The sequence below is a fragment of the Gallus gallus genome, chromosome 23, assembly GCF_016699485.2.
Source record: "Gallus gallus isolate bGalGal1 chromosome 23, bGalGal1.mat.broiler.GRCg7b, whole genome shotgun sequence".
Classification (NCBI taxonomy): Eukaryota; Metazoa; Chordata; class Aves; order Galliformes; family Phasianidae; genus Gallus; species Gallus gallus.
The window spans coordinates 880,803-903,702 of NC_052554.1; the positions used below are offsets into that span (position 1 = coordinate 880,803).

The following is a 22,900-nucleotide window of genomic DNA, read 5'->3' on the forward strand; positions in this document are numbered from 1 at the left end:
AAAAAGTAAATACATTTTCCTTGTATACTCAAGAAAGCAACAGTAAATTCTATACTTAGACAATTTATTACTACTTGAAGATAAAAAGGCAATTTTAACAAAAAAAAATCATGTGTAAGAGGAAATCTGCACCTCTAGACCAGCACAGAAGTGCCTGGGGAGCCCCGGAACTGCCTGGTCAGCACACAGCAATACGTAATGCGATTTTAATGCAATATTTAATTTTAACACAATCCTAAAACCTGAAGCACACCCAATTAAAGGTTCAGGATAACAAGTCTGCTGTGGGTAGCCAAGCTCAGCTCTGCCCCTGCTTTTAATGCTTTGAGACCTGCATTCCCAGACAGCAGAAACAACAGCAATGGGATGTTTTGTGTCTCACAAAAACTCAAAACACTTTCTCACAAAGCACTTTAAAATCTGAATTATATCAAAACCATACACTGAACCTGTGGAAAGGGATATTCATGTGAGCCACTATGCTCACTAATGTACTTCACACACAGCTCTACAAACTACACACACTTAACTAAGTATATATATTTAAGTATATATAGCTGCACAATCCATGATGAGATGGTTTTGGACCTGCTCCAAAAGTTGGATGCTCACAAGTCCATGGGGCCGGATGGACTGCATCCTGGAGTGCTGAGGGGGTTGGTGGATGTGGTTGCCAAGCCACTCTCCATCATGTCATTCAACAGTCCTGGCTAACCAGGGATGTCCCAGCAGACTGGAGGCATGCAGATGTGATGCCCATCTTCAATAAGGGCCAGAAAGATGACCCTGGTAGCTATAGACCTATCAGTATCACCTCATACTCGGGAAGGTTACAGAATGGATCATCTCAGGAGCCATCACAGACCAGTTAAAGGTCAGCCAGGGGATCAGGCCCAGTGAGCATGGGTTTACGAATAGTAGATCCTATCTGACAAACTTGATTTCGTACTATGACAAGGTGCCCCACTTAGTGGATGAGGGTAACTCTGTCGATGTGGTCTGCCCGCACTCCAGTAAAGCCTTTGACACTGTCCCCCACAACATTCTCATGGAGAAGCTGGCTGCGTTTGGATGAGCGTACACTCTGCTGGGTGAAACACTGGCAGGATGGCTGGGCCAGAAAGTTGAGATCAATGGAGCTAAATCCAGTTGGCGGCCAGTCATGAGTGGTGTCCCCCAGGACTCGGTACTGGGGTCGCTTCTATTCAACATCTTTATTGATGATCTTGATGAGGAGATTGAGTGCACCCTCACTAAGTTTGCTGAGGACGCCAAGCTGGTAGGGAGAGTTGATCTGCCTGAGGGGAAGAAGGGCACTACAGAGGGACCTGGAGAGACTGGATCAATGAGCCAAGGTAAACTGTATGAGTTTCCATAGGGCCAACTGTCAGGTCCTGCATTTTGGTCACAACAACCACAGGCAACCCCACAGGCTTGGAGAGGAGTAGCTGGAAAGCTGCCTGATGGAAACGGTCCTTGGTGTACTGATGGACAGTCAGCTGAATAGGAGCCAGCAGTGTGCCCAGGTGGCCAAGAAGGCCAACGGCCTCCTGGCTTGTATCAGGAATGGTGTGGTGAGCAGCACCAGGGAAGTCATCCTGCCCCTCTACTCGGCCTTGGTGAGGCCTCACCTCGAGTCCTGCGCTCAGTTTTGGGCACCTCAGTACAGAAAGGACATGAAGGTGCTGGAGCAGGTCCAAAGAAGGGCAACAAGGCTTGTGAAGGGCTTGGAGAATATGGCCTATGAGGAGTGGCTGAAGGAACTGGGGCTGTTTGGTCTGGGAAAAGGAGGCTGAGGGGAGACCTTAATGCTCTCTCCCAGTATCTGAAAGGTGCTTACAGCGAGAGCGGGGCTGATCTCTTCTCACTGCTGACAGGTGACAGGATGAGAGATACGGGGAAATGGCCCCAAGTAGTGCAGGGTAAGTTTAGGTTGGATATCAGGAAACACTTCTTTACAGAACGGGTTGTTAAGCACTGGAATGGGCTGCCCAGGGAGGTGGTTGAGTCACCATCCCTGGATGTGTTTAACAACCGTTTGGATGTGGTGCTCAGGGACATGATTTAGCAGAGGGTTGTTCGAGTTAGGGTAGTGTGGCTAGGTTGGACTCAGTAATCTTTAAGGTCTTTTCCAACCGAGTGATTCTATGATTCTAAGTAAGAAAAAAGAACCACCTTCCTATGCATCTGCATTACTGAAGCACAATAACAAGTTGTTATGAAGTATTATGCACAGAGCAAGCTTTTATTTATATGTTGGTTGCTTGTTTAGTAAACATTTCTATTTTCCTGAAAACAAGCTGATTCACTACCACAAAAAATAGCAGGACTCTGTCCTGTGGCTAGAGGATGACTTCCAACTAATTTAATCCTCAATTGTTTCACTTACCCTCTATCCCTTTCTTCATTTTACCCCTTAACAAGGTGATCCTGAAGAACTGTACCTGAACACCTTATAGTTTTGCTGTGAATCACATATAAGGATTAGAAAAACACTGATACTTGCTATCTGACACACACTGCACAACAAAAATGACAATTCTGCTCCCTGCAGTTTAATCTTTTCCCCCAGAACATAAAATTTCAGATTGAAAGCTCTCACATTAGTACAAAAAGAATATTGAAGTTTAATTTCCATATGGATTTTGTGTGTTTACAGCTGGGATGGGCAAGAAGTAACCAAAAGACAGTACCAACAGCTGTCAAGAGGGTCCTCGCCCTGTCAGGTACTGCTCCATCCCCATTGAGAGGTTTAGCAGTTATCTTCTACTGAAGTACATAACAGCCCACCAAGATGATGAATTTTTCCTTCGGGAAAGTTGTTAGTTATGATGGAAAAGTTATTCAAGCAAAAATAATCCAGTTCTTCAGTGTGAAAGTTAAAAAAAAATGCAGAGGTTAGGAGACTAGGTCATTTGCTCTCTGTTTTATTTATTAAAACTGACCTTATCTAGTACGAAAATAATCCCTCTAAGCCCTCTTACAGAGGACTTACAGAGTTAGGCCAATATTCAATTTAGCAGAGGGGAGGAGGGATGACATACACATCAACAAAAGCAATGCTACATCAACAAGTACTGAGCCTGTGTGCATGGGCCCCCTGAGATGGGATTATGAATTAGACAAATTAAGTAAACTGATCCCCTTCAGACAATGCAAATATTAAGATAAAAGAAGCCATCTGTACCCCACCACAGCAGTTGGAGAACTCTGTTTCTCTGCAGCAACAGGTATGGACAGGCAGAGCACGTATTCACAGGTCCCATCTGGGCAGCACTGCAAGTTTACAAACGCTAAGATGTTATCTATCCTCAAAAATGCTGCCTCCAAAAAGCAAACCATGTTGAGACTGAGTGCACAAGCAGCAGCCGAAGCTGGATCCCTCTGACAAGTTCCCTGCTGCCAGGACAGCTCTTGTTACCCCACCCTGAACTGTGGGCAGCTTCATGCCCTGCTAGCAGGGCTCTGGCAGAAAGAGAGCCAGCGCGTAAATAAGAGGCAGAATGACACGACTGGGAACAGTGTGCAAGATTAAAACAAAAACCCCTCCATCTTGCCATGCTGACAAGCTGTGAAATGTATGGCAGTGAACCACAGCCATGAGCTGCCTCTCTGCAGCTACCAGTGCAGATCCAGTGGCTCCTGGTGAGATGCTGCTCAACCCCAGCTCCAACCATCCCCAGCTGCTGTGCGCACTCACAGTCCTCCCACACTTCCAATGCTGTTACCATCAGATAACTAAAAAAAAAAACTGTACTGAAAAATTATTCACATCTTTCAGTATTCCACAGTCCAGCAACCAATAAATCACTAATTTATGAGAAGAAAGCAAGGACATCATTCGTAGTGAAAACAATGTCACATGGTGTTGTTTCTTCTTGGTTTTAGACCAGATAGAATGCTGAAGCCCAATGTGACAACCACTCTATGTAAGAAAAAGCTTTGGTCACTAGAGGTAGGGTGTTACCTAGGACCTAACCATCTGTATCAGTAATAACATGATCAGGCACATGGAGATCCATGTGTCACTTCAGCCTTAGCTGTGTAGATCTGCTGCAATGAGCCAGGGGGCTTGCGGGAACTTGGCTGAAGTCAGAGCCAGCCTAGAGTGCAGCACCAAAACCTTGGTGGACTGTAGCCCAGAGCACAATAATCAAATGCCTGTGATAAACATGAGAAGTATTTCTTACCAGCCTCTCTTTTTACGAGCAGGGGAAAATTAGCTGTTACTTAGACACTTTCTTCTGAGTTTTTGGTCCGACTCCTGCATTTCCGAAGATAAGACTTACAGCTACCCAATGGCTTTGTTCCCATGAGCAGTGCTTTGTAGGAGCAGTTCCAGCTGCTCACCCAGTGGCTCTCTCGCTCCAGCTTCAATCTTACCTCACAGCATCATCTACTATCAAATGAGGCACGTTCCATTCAAAATACATGTGTTGATGAAAGAGACAGATACCATCTCTTGGTCTCTCTGCACTGCCCACTACACAAAAAAAGATGCTGTTCGAATATGCAATATTGCTAAGCTCCAGATAAGAGGGATTTAAGTGAAGAAAAGCAGACACCCAGCTCCCCTGTCTTGAGAAGAAAAGCCTCGCACAGCTCGTGTTAAGCTTCAGATAAGCATCACTGCTGGGTGATCAAAGACCTCGGAAGACAGCATGAGAGACATGGACACACGTTCTGGTCTGTGCTGAAGCAGCGAAACCAACCAGCTCCATAGGGGCAATTTTTGAACAGAGGTTCATTCTGCTTCTTGCTTCACCAACTTCAACCCTCCTTACTATATTCTCTTCTGTAGATGTTGTACAGGAGTTTAATACAGTTAAATGGAGAAAATTCTGAAGACAGAGACAAGCCACAATACAGATGAAAGCTGTGGGTTTTTAAACCAGTCTTAATTTCCCCAAATTACCCTATCTGTTCATCAAAAAAATCAAAAGTTATCTAGCCTGCTGTTAAAATCCAGATAATTATTTGACTGCACCCTTTTAAAAAGCTCTGATGTCTTAGGAGACACAAGCTCCTCAAATCACTAAAATTGTGATGATATTGCTTACCAACAAGCAAGGAAACAGGAAGGTAAGAGACAGACTAAATGCTCTGTTTTCCCAAATGTATAAACAAACATATCTCATATTTTTTTCTCCAGGGTTTTCAATATCATACTTTGGATCTGATATTATCAACTCTTTCTGCAGTTAAGAATCAGAAGCATGGATCTCAGTTTACATAGCTCCTGAAATTGACCAGGTGGATGTATGTTGAAATTCCTCAGGAAACAGAGAGAAAATTCAATGGATAAAGAAAGGAAACCGCAGTGGCTGACAGAGAAAAACCTACAGGAAATAAGAAATAGTGACTTAGGTTAGACAAAGAGAAGGTGAAATGCCATCTCTCCTGGAAGAAACACGCTTGCTTCAGTGTATGGAAAAGCCCAATGACAGAAGGCTGCTATCTCAAAATTCCAGTGTTATTGTCACAAGAAAGGAGAGAGGGGGGGAAGAAAAAAAAAAATGAGTCATCATTTAGAAGGCTCAGCAAAGAAATACCTCACATCCAAAAGATATAAAGAAACACCAACTTCACTTCTCTCAACAAATCACTAAATAAATCAAGAGTTGGTAAAAATCAGCACAGTTAAGAACCTCTGCAGGCATTCAAATTGACATGACTTAATGCCACACTAAGCACAGAACAAGTGCTCCGCTTACCCTGACCAGGCATGCAGAGAACCTGTGCACTCTGTATCTGAAAATGAACGTCCTGTCCAAGTGAGGTGTAAAAAGTAATATTTCCAGAACATTCACACCCATCATCCTCTGACATGTTACACATGGAGGTACATCAGTTGTTTTTCAGCAGCTTTAGATGGATTTATAAACTTAGAAAGGAATAAACATGCCATTATTTTCATCTACTCTTAGTTGATAGTTTCAATGTAGATCCAGAAACACAGAGGTTTTCCTTTCACATACTGTCAGGCTGAATTGCAGTTCAGCATTATTATCATCCAGAGAAGAAGGAAAGAGGAGCAGAGAAGCTTGGCTGTAGACACCAGGAATCCAAAGGTCTTTCACCTGACAGAAGGCGCGCTACACAATAATCCTGGCCTTCTGTTTTCTCCACACCAACCATTTCTGGATTCTAGAGGTTGTTTTTTAATCTAGTTCTTAAAGTAGGTTACAGAAATAGGAATCACTGGAGAGGGGGGGGAAAATAAACCAACATGAATCTCACAGACTGGAACGCAGAAAAGAAGCCTCTCCAAAACAAAATACCTGCATTACACTAGAGACAGACCCTCCACACATTAATATCGTCCTGCAAGACAAGATTTTCTCGTCTCTGTTCTTCCATAAGGCAGAAGGCTTGGCTACAAAAGGAAAAGGGAAATAGGCAAGGACAAGTAGTATTTACATCCCAACTTTTAGGAACATGTAACAGCCAACTAGAAGTAACTTGCTCTTCTTCCAAGTTAGCATAACTAGGTAAGTTCTTATTCAAAGAAGACGATAGATCTTCCCCAGATCTGCTGCCTGCTTAATGCATGACAAGATTAAGGAAAGTCGTGCTGTTGTGCTACGAAGCTGGAAAAAGAGGATCCACTGCGTGACAGCTCCTTCTCAATCCTTCGACCTGTCCAAAGCACTGACCACTTCTGAAACCCTGGATTATGTTGCCAAGCTATTTAAACATTAAACACAATCCTATGCTTTATGACAAGAGCTAGTAGGTGGCCAGGAGCACAAACTGGGCAGCAGACAATGACAGCCAAACCCCACAATATTGCAGGGTCTGAGATAATGGGATCCCAAAATAAACATGCTACAAGGATTGTAACACTTGTCACAAGACAGATTTCTAACTGTTCTTTTACAACCACCATTTTGCTGTTTGATGATACAACAGGTGGAGGGCTTAGCTGTTCCTCCTACTAAGACACATCCAGCCTGACAGGTTTTTATTTTGTTAAAGCACACACACACAAACTTCACAGCCATAATGGAGAACTTTCAAGTTCAGAATCATACCAGCAGCCTCAAAAGCCTCCTATACATTTATCTCCTTCCCCCAAAATACAGATTTTCTTCTGTAGGCCTTTTACTTACCTCTCCCATAGCCCGTCCTTCCAGAGCAAGCGCTTGAAAATCATGGTTCAGCTCATCCATAGAACGCACCTATTTACAGATAGGTGAGAAAAATACATGAGGAAATGTTTTTTTTTTTTTTTAAATAATTACAGTTTACAGCATTTTTTCTGACACAAACTGTGAGCTACTGTCTATACTGCAGCACACAAGAAGTCTACTGAGCACCAACAGATGACTTACCTTTAAGATTCCCATAAGACAGAACTCTTAGCATTAGATTTATACATGCACAAAAAATGGCAAAATGAACAACTATTTTAAGACACAGAGTCTAACATAACTACCTTTGCCAAGCTTATTTTAAAGATTCATCTTTCACATTGAGTTGCATCATTTCAGGAAAAGCAGTTAATGCATAAGGAAGCAAATCTGGAACATTTCCTTTCAAGCAAGACCAAATAAAGGCTTATAAAAGCATTAGACTTGCGTTCAACCTACAACACCACAAAAAACAGTGCTAGAAATAAAAAGTAAATTAAATGAAATAGAAGCATGTAAAACAGGAGGCAGGGGATGAAGAAAGCAGAGCAAGCAAAGTCTTGAGATCACCTGTCAGGCATTATATCCTTATCAGTGCTTCAAGCTGTATCCCAGGGCTGCAGAAGGCCCAGAATAGCTCCTCATGGGGTCTCCTCTTTCCCAGGGGGTCAGCAGAGTATATGACAGCCCCACAGCCATATGCTGGGTAGCCAGGACTTGCTGGCTGAGGCAAGGTGGGCAAGGCATGGGTGAGATCAAGGGGTTCCTTCCCCACCTCCGCAGGCACTGTGCACAAGGAAGGTGTCACTGGGCACGCCAGCCTCCTGCTCACTGCAAGGCCTACAGCCACACTACAGCAGTTATGTAATTTTTCTGCTGCTGCTCAGGATCATGATTAGATGAAAATGGCTTCATTTAGAAGAGCAGAAAGCAGCCGTTTTGAACTGTAGGCTAAATCAATCAGTAATTGAAAATACAAGAAAACGTGTTTGTTTGTTTTCTGATTTGCATCCCCAAATCTCATCCAGGCAAACTCCTGCAGATGTAGCCATTGAGTATACGTGCAGAAGCAGGAGATAAAAACAACACTATGGACTTGAGGATGAAGCACAGAAGTTCAGCCACATGCCAGGATTCAGGTTTACTTGCTGCCCTTCCCAGGGCAGCACCTGAATCAGTGCAGCTCTCATTACAACAGCCACAAGCACTTTGGATGGCACACAAGCAACGCTACACACCTCCTACTGTGTATTTACCTAACCCTGCAATGCCACAGATGTGATACAGGTTTCTGTTGGAACAGTGGTAATAGTTTATACAACATTTATTTACAAGTAATCCACAGACTGTCACTGCAGCCCTTTAAAAGAGCTTTTCAGGATGGTTGAAGGCACACAGAGTTCAGCCATCTCACCACTTAGGACTTGTATGCACCTCTAGGTCAAAGGAATGAAGTCAGTTATAGCATCTGGCAGGTGACATAGCATAAAGGCAAAAGAAAAAAAACCTGGCTTAGACATTCACATAGTGCTGCAAGCAGTCACACCACGCTCACTGATCTGAAGCCTGACTCTGGCTTCTGGTACTGCTGCCACTATTTCCAGCCCAATGGAGTCAAGACTTTGCTATGAGTATGCTTTGTTTCTATTTTAAGACAAGATTCAGTAGACCTCATCCAAGAATATCAGATACAAGGAAAGCAATAGTCCTCTCCAGTGTGAGCTCTGCTACTATTCTGTGACAATACTGCTTCGTAAAAGATTAACAGCATGTTGTTGAAGTGTATATTTCTGTAACTGGCAAATCTTCAATGCCCAGTCACACAGAATCTGAGTTTGTAAGTAAGTTATCTCATTATCATCTCCTAGTTCAAAAGTATTTTCAGTTTTGCCACCTCTTGCTGTGACCCTCACATACGTGCAAATCCGTGCAGAAAAAACAGGACTCCACCTTCCAGAAACCACAGCACCAGTTAACAACCAAGGCTTTGCTTTACTGCCAACTCCACCACTGATCCTCCAGCTAACGCATCTCAGCTGCCTCATGTAAGAACAAATTCAGCAGAGCAGTTCCAGCTGAACTCATGGGAAATGTGACAACCCCCAGACATGCCATGCCACAAACACTGAACAGCAGCAGTCTATTATTTCAGTGAGGTATGTGAGGAGTAGAGAGGCTAAACAAAGATTCAGTAGGTGATGTTTCGTCACTCTCACTGAGAAAGGAACGTCCCAGCAAACCACAGATGCAGCCACAGTGGCACTGCTCCAGGACTTGCAGCACAGTGGAAAGTGCTAATGCAGAAACACAGGCTGCTTCATGATACTCCCCACCCCAGCTTCACCAAAACAAACTCCCACAGGTGGATGACATGCTATGGGAACCTAAAAACAAAGCTGCAACAAAGATACCATCATTACATTTCTAGCAAAAGTCAGAAGAACCTTAAGAGATGTGTCTGTGTTGCTCTAATCATGTCCCAGCCCCAGCAGCACAATCATCCCCGGTGAGAACTCCAGGCACGACATGCTGCTAACTGCTGAACAATAACTTCATTTCTTCTCTCAGTGCCTCTATTCTCCTTCTTTATGACACTCCGGAACATTACAAGGTCCATTGTACTCTACCATAAACATAATTTGTTAAAGAAAAATGCTAGAATCTGTATATTTTTTTAGATCACATCAGATGCGAGAACATTTTTAGAAGTTTCCTGTTCAAGTATTTTCCTTGAGTAGAAAAACGTTATCATGCAGTGAAAGCAATTCCAGCAGCACACATATGCAACTTCCACCCACGTGTGCAGCCACACTGCCACCCAGGCCTGAGTTCTCAGTAGAGAAGTCAGAGCTGCTGTACCTATTAACAACACCAACATCTCCAGCATGCTCAAAGCCCTAATGCAAGTTCATGACCTCTCACCAAAATTCACAATAATACAGCAATCCCAATGATTATGGATTAAAATCTTTTCTAAATCAGGTCCTTACGCCCAACTCCCACATACTGGGTGCCCAATCTGCATATAACTGCCAACATGAGATCCCCTTCTCAGCCACATCATTCCTTCACCTTCACTGAGCATCTTACTGATTTGTCTGTAGTACAGACTTGCCTATTATTCCATTTCTTAAGGCCATACCCAAATATCCTCTTCTCATTTTTTCCACTTTATAACATCAAGTAGCATCATCTCTTCATTTTCTTACATGAGGTGAACATGACATCACAGGGTTCCTTTATTTCCATTCAAGCAAGAATAGATGGCTGGAACACTGGAACAGGTTGCCCAAGGAGGCTATGGATGCCCCATCCCTGGAGGCATTCAAGGCCAGGCTGGATGTGGCTCTGGACAGCCTGGTCTGGTGGTTGGTGACCCTGCACATAGCAGGGGGGTTGAAACTCAATGATCACTGTGGTCCTTTTCAATGCAGGCCATTCTACGATAGCTTCTCAAACAGCAGAACTTCCAACCAAAGCCGTGACTGCTTACACCTTTGTGTTCCAAAAGACAGGCTATACCCTGAAACAGTAAGTCTGATATAAATGGCCTCATGCCTCACTGGGATCTATTCCTGTCAGCTCTCATTGACCTATAACAAGCACAGACATGTAGGGCAGCACCACAGTGGTGCAGACACTGGAAACAAGGAGGTTCACTGAGAAAGAACTTACACACGGATCAGCATTAATGTATACACAAGATTTGATTATCATAAAATGTAGTTCACCGCTCAACTCTGGTTTTGAAAGAAATCCAGAAGACAGAGCCAAGTGGCTGCACAAGGAAGCAGTCCCCAATATTACATGGCACGATAACCCAATTCCTTGGAATAAGAGGCGATCGAGAAACACCAGGAATCACAGCAAGAGAAGTCAGCTGTCTGTAATCACAACTGCCTCAGAAGCCAGCCAACAAAACAGGCTTCTTGAAAAGCCCTCAGCTGCAGCCCTCAGCCTCTTCCAGGCACTCCACCCTGCAGAGCACAACGCAGCACTTCACCACTTGCACAGAACGGACCTCTCGACCCTCTTGTGAAGAGGGCTCACTCTCTGGTAACACAGAAAACCAGCACGCCTGCTTTTGAAGCCTGATTAACAACATGAAGGCCTTCGAGCTGTCTTTCAGAAACACTGTTTCTGAATGAGTTCCAAAGCAATCCCATTGCACAGGAGTGTGCCTCACCTTCACGCCATGCTGCGTAATCGCTCAGGGATCACATAAATCTCACCAAAATTAATGAGTATCTCATTCAAGGCAAGTCATTTCCATGCACACTAATATAAGAATGTGTGTCACTGGAGCATGCTGCAGCTCAGAGCCACCCTGCTGGCACACGTTTTGGTGCTGTGTCTGCCTGCAAGTTGTGCCCATGGGCTGCAGAAAAGCCCAGGGCTGCTCTGTTCCACTCTCTCTGAAGCCCCTTAACCAATTTTCACCTTTGCTCTGAAAAACATGCAATAAAGAGACAGCTGTATTACTCAGTACTCACTCTAGATTAGACCTCCAATTCTCATTTGCAGTTTCATGAATTAAAAACTGCAACAACAACAGAAAAAAAACCACCACCACCAGGGCTACTCTGAAGCTAAGAGGAACTCAGGCCCTTTTGAGTTTCAATAGCTCTGATCCCCACTGCCTGTTTTAGAAAGGACAAGACAAAACAGAACACTTTCTACTCCTACCTACTGCAGATTTCAACACCACAAACCAATCTCTAGGTCAATGGTCACTTCCCAAACAGCCTCCCACGCAGCAGTAGAGTTTGTTGGCAACTGTGCATCAGACACACTGCCGCAGATTTCCAACCCCTCAAACAGCAGGCAGCTGATCCATGCCAGGTAGTCAATGCATGCAGGACAACCACTTCTTTTTCTCTAAATTAGATTAAGTTTTGCAGCGATGAGGCCCTGTAATGACAGCAACTCAGAAGCTAACATTTCCCCAGCCTGAAAACTACAGACACTTGTCCTGCCACACCTGGCGCTTCTCAGCTGCATCAATGTAGCAGAGATTGAGGCAGCAGCATTCCAAGAACTAGAGGCAATTTGTGCCATGCTGCAAACCCAAGCAAAGCACTTTGAGCCCCTCAGAAACAAGCTGTTAAAGATACAGCTTGTTATAAAAAAAAAAAGCAGTGCTAAAAAACTACAACCCTAGAAACACAGGGAAAGCTGGGGAAGCATCAGCTGCACATCATGGGCTCACAGAAAGGCATCCATAAACACACCTGAAACCCAAGCAACCGATGGGGCACACTGTACTGCTGGCACTCAGAACTCCTGTTAAATTTAACCCAGCAAACAACCAGGCCCACAGGGCTAAATGGCACTTGTCAAAAGGAATTCTGCAGTTAGTTAAATTAACAGGAACTGCCGCCACAAACTGTCCTTACGATTACTAACCAGGGATTTGAAGGGCCTACCAAATTAACAGGAGAGCAACAGCATATTTACCTTTTGGATTTTCAGTACCACTGTTTGCATTCCATAAATTTATTTTGCCCCACAAGTGAGAGCTACAGGCAAAGGCAAAGCAGCCCAATGGTAATTTTCAGTAAATATCAGTGTCAATAATCAGTCTTAATACTGCACCTTATATTCAGCAAATACAGGTGCTACAGATTCCTAATATGACCTTTACGCACAAATTCAAAAGGTAATACTGTTCCATATCTCATGATGTGCTGGTAACTCAGGGGATTGTACACTGGTTTTATATATTAAGGAATCCTCGTTTATATTCAATTTATATTCATCTAGACAGATATGCTGCAGAACTACCAGAAGCTCCATTTCACCCTTAATCACAATGAAGGGTCGCAGCATTTCCTCTTCATCCTCTTGCAAGTATCACTTGCCAATAAGAGGGAGAGAAGGTAGAATTAAACAAATAAACACAGAGTGGAAAGAAAAACCAAAGAATGTCCTTCGGAGAATAAAAGATTTCTCTCTGAAAAATACCCAGACCGAAACTCTGAAAGCTTAAGGGCATTTATTTTTTATTTTTACATACCATGATCTTAAGAAGGTCAAATACCTGCATTTGTTAGCAGTAACAGTGATTTGAAGAAGGTTTAAACTATATATTCCTATTAAGCCAATTACGTTAAATTGGGTAACTAGAGCAAATGAGGCGGCTGCTGCTGCAAGTCTCAACTCCAGTTTCTCCACCTCCCCTCTTCCTAAAGCTGTGGCCTCATCTCAAAAGGTTTCCCCCTCCTTCTCCAATACTTTCTTAAACCAGGACCTCCCTCGTCCCTCTTCACCATCCCCATGCATTACAGCATTTCCTCTCTCACTGCTCCACCTCCCCAGCTCTACCTCTGCCCAGGAGGCACAAAACCCTGTACACCATCTGCTAAACTGGAGGCAGGACGGGCACTCCAATGGCAGGACCGAGTTATGTTGGGACACGCAAATGGCTGCTTTCAAGATGTCTTTGATCTACAGTAAATTACAGGGTCCACTGCCAGCCAAGCAAACCTAGCACGGGGTATCCCACAGACACTACCATCAGACACTGAGTGAAGATCTCAGAGCTCATCTTCCATCTATGGGAAATGCTCACTCTTCAGCCTTTGCTGAACAAGTCTGGAGGTAAGCTCCACACAACGCTAACAGACCAACCTCCTCCCTGTCCTACCACTACTTGTTTTTTTCTGCTCCTGCAGAGTAATGCAGGAAATCACATTACTGTTACATTATCAGGAGAGATTAAAATGTTATGATTTCTCAGCTCCTAAGACCAATAGCACCTGCTTGTTTCTGTGAGAAGAAATGGGAGTCCAAGCTCTCACTGTCCACACAAGCACACTGCAGGTGCTCATGTAAAGCACCTCAAGAGCATGACTACTTCTTGGATATTCATTTAATTAACGTGCATGTGTGAAGAGGCAAATGTCTTGCAAAGTTTCCATTCATTAAGCCCTCAGATTTTCAGTCTTGCTCAATTTATAACAGGGGAAAAACGTACCTTTATTTTCTGGGAAAACATTCCTCAAAAAAGCAAACATTACTGCAAGAACTTCAAGATTAAGGCAGTAAGGACAAGAAACAAAAACATTCCGGCTGCTGCCCGCATCACTCTCAGAATGGAGAAAGGAAAGGGAAAAAGAAAGGTAACTTCAAAAGCCTGAATACCTTGTAGCACTGCTTTATATAGTTACAAGTTGCTGAAGCCTTTAAAGTAACTACCACTAAGGGTTTACAAATTTCAGATGGAAATAAACGCCTCACTCAGCTGTGGGAGTCTGTGTGTGTTCTCTGGTTTGAACAGCTCACATAGCATGTTATTTAAAAGAATAAATCTGCTCTGCATGCATGCACACTATATATAGTATCTGGGGGGGAAGTATTTACCAGCTGACAATAAGAAAAGCACCACACACTTTCAACAGGCTTTCCACTAACAACCAGATCCAGGGTTAAAATATGTTGTTCCATCAACTGATTACAGCACTATTTTTAGTCCTCTCCCGTAACAATAGGCAGTAAAGAAAGAATGTGAAGTCACAAGTATTAGGTGGGATTAGGTGGTTTAACTACTATTTTTGTAGTAAAGGATTCATCATTAGAATTGCTACTACCATTAGCATTTGAAGCAAAAACCTATTGAAATTACAGATTGGCTAATGCTTTACATGGCACGTAGCCAAGATGATTAATGATTCAGGGTACAGAAATACATGCAAGAAAGGCAGCCTTTCAGCATGGCGCAGCTTAGTTCGCTAATTATGTTTTTCCTCAGATTTTATTCACCGAGGGAAGTGCTTCATTAATACGGAATTTAGGTTAACCTGTGATGCCTTGGGTACGTGCTGTTGGGGCACAAGTTTTCAAAGTGCTGAATTACAGAAGCAGCCTTAATTTCACCCTTCAGGAGCTGGTAACACTTGGGGAAATCATCCCTTGCCTCCCAATGCACGCTCAGACCAGTGGCAATGTGCAAGCACCCCAGGCTCCACAAAGAACTGACCTGTGTGATCTTTTCCTTTCACTCTCACCTCTACCATGACCTTTGCAGGCTTAAGATCAGAGGGGAAAAGGTGTAAACAAGGGACCCAGCAATGCCTCAGTTCAGTGGCAAGCTCAGCACTGCCATTAGGAACAGATGCAAACGGCTCCTTGCTGCACACTGCTTGCAGCAGGGTGAAGGACTAGTTTTGGGGTTTAAAATCAGCCAAGTTTTATCCCGGTATAACATCGGGGCAGCACAACATATGCAGCACAGCCAGGTCCTCCCAATAAAAACAACTGCTCTAGAACAAGAATTACCCCCCAACAAAGGAAGAGGAGTAATGCAATATCTTAGAGCAGATCACTTGACAAGAGGGAATGCAGCATCACATGATATCTGCAAACAAAGCAGAGTTTGTTCTTTACAGACCCGTAAGATCATCATTCAGAGAAGACAGCTTTAAAACTCTTAGAACCATCACTGCACTCAATGCCCTGGAACACCTTTGTTAAGATTTCCAATCAACAGTCAATCTGAATCACCTAAGTTTACAACTAAGACACAGCTGTGGGAGGATTATATGACTTTTTCCTTCTGTAAAGTCTCTCAGTAAAAAGCTCTCATTTACAGAAATGCCAAGTGCATCACAACCTCTTGTGCAAAAGCCCAGGCAGGCCACACCAACTCAAGCCACAAGAGTGCTGGTAAGTGGAAACCAGAGGGGAGAAGACAGTAAGTAGAAGTCTGTCATGGTTTCAAAGCTGTACACTGATAAAGCTCTATTCAAAGCACACTTGGGCACAATACCTTAACTGAAATACCTGAAGTCTTACTGAAGCATTGAAGTTTGCAAATTCAATAGTGCAGAAGGATTTTGCAGACTACGAAGCTGACATACCACTGAGAAATCCCAAAGCACGAGCACTAAGATGTTCAGCTACAGCCACGCAGGTTGCAAATGACTGCTAGGGACAGCAAGACCAGAAGGAATTTGTTCCCTCTGAATCTCATGTGACTTCCCTAAGATTTCGATTTGCTTCCCTCTCTCACTCATACACAGGATTTCCAAACAGCTGATTTTAAACACCCAACTTGGCCATCTATTCACTCCCCTTCTATCCTACCAGGAGTTTTCAAAAGGAAGTGTGTAAAGCAGAAAACTAAGTTAAATGTCCTAAGTCCTCTCCTCCAAGGCATCTCTCCTTTATTACAGAGAAATTCCTGTGAAACAAATCACATAAACCAGCCACTACAGTTCAGCAAGGTATTATGTCCTAAATTACCTGGGTATCAAAGCAGCACAGTCACTTCAGTGTTAATGTAAGAGAAGGCCTAAACTAGTTCACTGCCATACCTGGAAGCACCCTTGAAGTTTTAAAAGCTTTAATGAAACATACATGAGAAAATGTTTCAGCCACACATTATATTACATGCTGTATGTTATTTACAACTTTCCCCACGCCTTCAATTAGCCAGATTATCTAGACCACAATGGTCATTTCCATAGGCAGATAGACATCTCTCTCCTAAAGGGTTAACAGTCACTTAAATGGGATTTAACTTGAGATGAATTGCTACAGCTTCCTCAGTTTTCAGGATCATTTCAGAGAACCCTGTCATCATCTCAAAGCAACTCGAGGTAATGGTGCCAGCCAGAAGACTCCGGTGTTGAACAATGTCAAGTCCAGATACTGCCCCAGCACCACACACCAGCTGGGGCAGCAGTGCTCAGGAAGGGCAGCTGCCCACAGAATCACCTTCTGTCTCTACTTGAATGCCACTTCTCAGTTAAAAAGTCACAGTAACATTGCCAAAGGGCAAAACTGAGCATAAAACCCAATTCCAGCCCCACTGCTTGCTCTCGCTATTCTTCACCAACTATATGTGAAAAATTCCACAAATTCAAGACAACCATCCCTGCAGTTCTATTGTCTCAAGTTATTAATTAAGCATGCTCTCCAAGAAAGTAAATCCCTCAAATCATTTGCTTCTACTAAGCAACTCCCACATTATTCTAACTGCAATTCAAACAGTATATCCATTTACTGCAATTCACCAGAGACCACCACCAGACAAACTCTGCTCCAGTTCAAGAACATCCATGCACACAAGCCCGAGGAGACCCCATCCAAGAAAAGCCACCCATTTTTTTCTAAAAATCCACTCAGTATTGTTAACTGCTCCCAGAAGAGTATCTCAACTGTCTTGTATTTCCCCTGGGAGCAGTAGGTGGCTGTCTGGATTTGTAATGAGATGCAACCTTCCACAGGTAAGTCAAACCCAATCTAGGTCCTCAGTCATCAGGAATCAACTTCTACACCGTACAATCAACAAATGTACAGTTAGCAGAGTAGCATGGTTAGGTTGGTATTTTACAGGTTCTAACTGGGAGGATTATCACAGTAGAAAGGGATAATTAAAAACAAATGAAAGCGCTCACACGTGTTGTAGGCTCACAGAAAAACTCCAAAGGGAACAACCTCCAGAAAGAGATCCTTCCCCAGCAGCAGCCAGTCCTTAAATGGGGTCTAGGAGAGCTGGAGCCAGTTCCACCCCTTCGGATCACACAGGTGAATTGCCTTCACCTGTGCTCCCGCAGCTGACTCAGTGCTTGCCTCAGGTGATCAATCAGTGGTTCAGGCCGTGATTCAACAGTTCCCATACATACATGAAGTTCAGATCTGCCTGTTTTCTGCAGGACAAACAGCATAAGAACACCCTAGTGCAGATAGCTTAGCAGCTGCCCAAGCAGCCTCGAGAACAGTAACACGCTAAAGATGAACTACAGCTAAAACTCTTCCGTCTGTATCTTAGTATTACTAATGGACACTGACACTCAACTTATCTTGCTTCTTTGTGCAGATAATGTATGTCTGCAGTCAAGACCTGGCTGACAGAAGGATCCTCCACGTAAAGAGATGGACGATTAGATAAATGTTTGTAGCTGCAGGCAGACAGGAACTTGTTTGGGTGTTCAGAAATTCATATCTAAGACAAAAAGTCTAATTTCAACATTACCTCTTTGCTCTTGCAGACACTGGAGAATTCATAATGTGTACTATCTGGATAGATATCTTTAATATCTTTAATATCTTAACATGCAAAATGACAGTGGTATCTTCCACTGCTTAACTCCATATTGCTATATAACTTCCCCTCCTGCCTCCCTTCTTATGGAAGATAAGAGAGAAATGCAAGGGGAAGAGAATTTTTGTTAGTTACAATGTGAAGAACAGCCGGCATCTTCCTCCTGTTCACAACAAGAGGACAGTATCTACATCCCTGGGAGAAGAAAAATGTTTTGTTTTGTTTTTTTTCCCCATTAAAGCCATTCACACCTCAATTCTCAGAGCTGCTGGTAAAAGGATAAACAAAAGACAGAAGCAGACAGCACAATAAAAAACAAGAAGCAAAGACAGAATAAATTCTGACTCCATCACTCTCAACTGCTTACTAACACACAACAAAAATACTATCATTGCTGAAATCACTGCAACATTAACACCAACAGACAGGGATGGATGCCTGTCTACGTACATAACAAAAAAAGAAACTGGGATTCAACAATTAAGAAAACCCCCCTTCTCTTAATTACGATCTCCTAAGCTCTAGGCAAATGTTAACCTGTACCATCCTATAATTTTTCTGACTTTCCATTATCTTTTAGCTACTGTCAGGGTTGAAGGCAACAAGAAGGGCCCCTGTGGCACTATGGTTGAAAGTTTAAAACCAAGTATCCAGCAAGACAAGCGCATCACAACAAACAAAATCACCAGCTAACAGACATCCAGAAGGATGCCCCACCTCTCTGCACCTCTCACCACTTCCTTCCACTGCTTCAGCTCTCACAGGACAAATTCAGTTCTACCCTGGTTAAGCCCCAATTGAATTAAACCATTTTCTATGCATGAGACTAGTTCTTGCTCCAAGGAATTGATAATTTATGAAACAGACACAGGGATGGCCAAATAGTCAAAAGGAATGGCAGTGTTAGGATTACATATATCCTGCGCTGTTTCCCATGAGTAAAAACTCAAGGCAAAGAGAGAACCATAGGAAAAAAAGGCACTCAGAAAAGACTGAAGCAAAAACATACAGTTAAAGAGCCCAATCACTGTAGTATACAGACACCAGAAAATAAAAAAGCTTACAGTCCTGCCTCAGAACTGACTTTATAGAAATTAAATATACAGATTGGATAAAGGACTGATTATGAATGCAAAACACCAAGACTAAATGACAAGAACACCGCAGCTGATGTGAAAACCACCTGGAAAAAGAACAGGTAAGGTTTCATCCTAACTACATCACAGGGTATTTCTAAGGCATCAGGTACCAGAACACATGTGAAAAAATCATATACGTTCACACCAGCTGGAACTTCACCTTGCAGGTGTATCTCAACCATACCATCTCCTCAGAAGTGAAGATGTGACCCTGCACATAGCATGGGGGTTGAAACTAGATGACCATTATGGTCCTTTACAACCCAGGCCATTCTATGATTCTAAGTGTTCTGCCTCAAATATCATGCACGCTGTTTTTTTGTTCATTTGTTTTTAAGTTCCTTTACACTAGTAAAAACTGACTAGTTTTCTCATTTCTCAAATAAGTGCTGGAAGTCACATGACTTCATTCAAGAACTTTCTGAAGAAAATCAAACTGAGGAAAAGCATCTGCTGACATCAGGCCACATCCCTGCAACAGGTGGGGTTCTCTGACATTAAGTCTTCAAGCTATTAAAGAGTGCAGTAAGGAAAGTTCCAACCCCTGTGTCATTTTTAGTGCCTGCAGGTCCACTCCCTCCACCTCCAAAGAGTTTTGCTGATCTTGCTTTTAGTGCTTTTCAGCGACAGGAAGATAAAAGCATGAGCTGAAGGAAAACAGAATTAACAGTTTTATGACATCTTTTGACTAATAAAACCATCTCTACACAAATATGCAAACAACAGCATTCCCTGCCTAAACATCTCCACAACTGGCCAACCACACGGCAACTTTTATTTAAAAACTTAGAAGTTATAGCCACTGAATAAGAAATGTTTGCTTACTACTTCTTATACCAATTCAAGTGCATTAAAACCTCTTCCATCTGTGTCTCTCAAAGCAAGTCACTAACTGTATTCAGTGACTCAAAGCTTAGACAGTTAACATAGAAACGCGATGTAGTTCTACAGAATTATCCCTAAATATTATGCTCCACAGAAGGGAATAACTCCAATATTGCTCTAACAGTTTATTTCATATGGCAGTATTTAATACGATTTTTCTTACAAAACAAATTAACAGGGCACTTGGGTTTTCTTTACTGATGCACACACTGACTTCAGTGAGGTTGCAAAATTCACTGCAACGTTTGCTTTCAAAGGGCTCAGATGACAACACATCCCCTGGGGAGGCGCAGCACAGGAACAAGGGCTTGATCATTTTTATTTTAGAAATTAGAGGCAGGAGATATTAATAAAGGTTGCGAAAGCTTTGTGTCTGCTGCTCTGAATAGACTTGTGGGAATCATGCATTTTAACAACATGCCCATACCTAAGCTGTGCTTCTCATGCTAAGGGACGCATGGGAGCAGATCTCCTTAGCTCACTACTGTATTTGACGAGTTACTTACAGGTCACAGTCAGCAAGCTACAGTGAGTCATACACCCATTTCACTTGCAGCACATCTGACAATGCAGTGACTGAAAAGCCTTCTAGTAAACACTACTACTAAGGTATGTTTTGGCCTACTACCCCTTCAGAATCTTTCAGTCACTGTAAGGCGTTAGCTGCATTTGTAAAAGTACTGTTGTTCCTCATGTTCTTAGTGATGTTCCCTTCTCAGACCAGATAAGCATATTAATAGCACTTTCCCCATCCAAATATTAAAAAAAAACAACCACCAACCTCAGAAGAAATAAGCAAGAAATGCAGGCAAGCATGCATCACAAGCAACTTCAATAACTGTGTTTTTCAATATTGGGAATGGTAAAAGCTCAACCTACATGCATTGGCAGTTTTGTAATACCATTACATAAGAATTATTTAACTACAGCAACAGATTTGAAAAGCAGCAGCAGCCACCACTAAACTGGTTCACACATAGACACACAGAAGGGAAAAAAAAAAATCAATAAAGGGAACGATAACTTCTGCAAACACACATTTGACTGTCAGAGAGTGCATTGGGATTTCAACACCCCTGAGAACCAAAACGTTTCAGTTTATAGCTAGCAAGGCACTGCAATCCTGAAAAGAGAAAACAAGCAGGGCCGCTGGCATTCCAACCATTAAAAACAAAACATCTTAAGCTTTAAACGATGTCATTAAAAGCATCTATCACAAGCCCGACGCGCTCATGTGTTCAGTTTGGAAACATTTCTTTACCTGATGTTCTGCATGAATGTTATCCCCAGTAGGCCAGCGATGTTTGCTGTTATTATAGCCGCCTCCACCACTTCCTCCTCCCCCAAGCTGCTCACCATGCTGCCTCTGAAAGAAGTAATCCACCATAGCGTCGTCCTGGGAGCGGCCTGCAACTCCTATGGATCCAGGAACAGGACTGGAGTGTGTCCCTGCTGCAAGAGCCTGGTTTGCAGCTGGCTGTGGCTGAGCCTGGGACCCTGTTCCAGATGTCAATACAACAGGCATGTTGGGATTAGCTGTATCTTGAGCGTGCTGTTTCAGGTGGGGGCTGAACGAGTCCTGCCAGAGCACTGCTTTTCTCTTCAACACACACGCAACGCTCATTCCACCAACACCTACGGGGTGAGGGCAGGGAGGCGAGACAGAGAGAAAGGGAGAAGGAAAAGGGAAGGTTAAATCCTTCAAGCTTCAGCTCTGCACATTCAGTAATACACCCTCTGATGTGGGAAACATTACGATGCCAAGGCCAACTCTTCGTAACGGTCATTTGCTCTACTAACTTTGCAACTAAAACACCATACAGATATGCACATTGGCCCCAAATCCCACGTTTTGTGCAGCTGAGCGTTAGCAGTGTGTGTGAGACTCACGTAGGGCACCCCTTACACTGAAAGCAGAATGCCCATTTACGCAACGGACAAAACAACCCAAGTGCTGCCACAGAAAACCACCAGAAAGAAGTCCCCGAAAGAACACAGAGCAGCGCTCTACCATTAGTGCTTGCCGTGCTTGTTTACACCTCCCAGATCACAGGGCGGATCTTCCATCAGCACACAAGTGTTGAGCACTCACACAAAACATCAAAGCTCCCAATGCGAGCTGAAAACACTGGATTTGTGCTTTATCAGGTTGCAAACACACCGTGCACCATCATGCTAACTCCAAAGCTGTATGCAGCTCATCGGTAGCTGCGCTGCCAGAGGAATCCACACCTTTTGGGGCTTTAGGCGCATATCTCAGGCAAGACCCGGTAAAAGCACTCTGAATTTCTGCACCAGCAGCTCCCGCTCCCAGAAGCTTCCTTTTTCATCTAACGCAGACGAGGCAGCGCTAAACAAGCGAGAAAACTTGGCAAAGGAGACATTTTGAAAGGGAGCAAAGGGGAAAGGAGCATTGTGGGTAGTTCAAGTTTAGTTCCAAGATGTGTTTTTATAGAAATGCCGCGTTAAATGTAGCGGACAGCTGAATACTGTCATTCAAAGCACACAGAGCATCAGAAATATGTTAAGTCACCTACACAACACACATTCATTAGCTACCAGCAGCTGCAAGGCTCTGCTGCAAGCAGTTAGTGGCTGCGAGGACCCGCTAACTCCCAAACTCTTCCTAAAAACATGCAATAAACCTTCCCTGTGTAAACAGCTCCCTGCGAAGAGTTACACATTTACAAACAAAG

The 22,900-nt window shown here is 43.3% G+C and overlaps 1 protein-coding gene across 26 annotated transcripts in view; it reads right to left on the bottom strand.

Annotated features, from left to right (window-relative positions):
* PUM1 (pumilio RNA binding family member 1) overlaps nucleotides 1-22,900 on the bottom strand; it is a 69,924-nt gene that overhangs the window by 45,475 nt on the left and 1,549 nt on the right. For 24 of the 26 annotated variants that reach the window (XM_040651700.2, XM_040651699.2, XM_025142979.3 and 21 more), the window contains exons 2-3: nucleotides 21,466-21,839; nucleotides 7,113-7,181 (exon numbers count right to left, since the gene is read on the bottom strand). In XM_040651700.2, coding sequence (XP_040507634.1) covers nucleotides 7,113-7,181; nucleotides 21,466-21,828 — 432 coding nt within the window. In that variant the 5' untranslated portion in view covers nucleotides 21,829-21,839. The remainder of the gene's footprint in view (nucleotides 1-7,112; nucleotides 7,182-21,465; nucleotides 21,840-22,900) is intronic. The other 2 variants (XM_015297541.4, XM_015297542.4) reach the window with 1 other exon arrangement.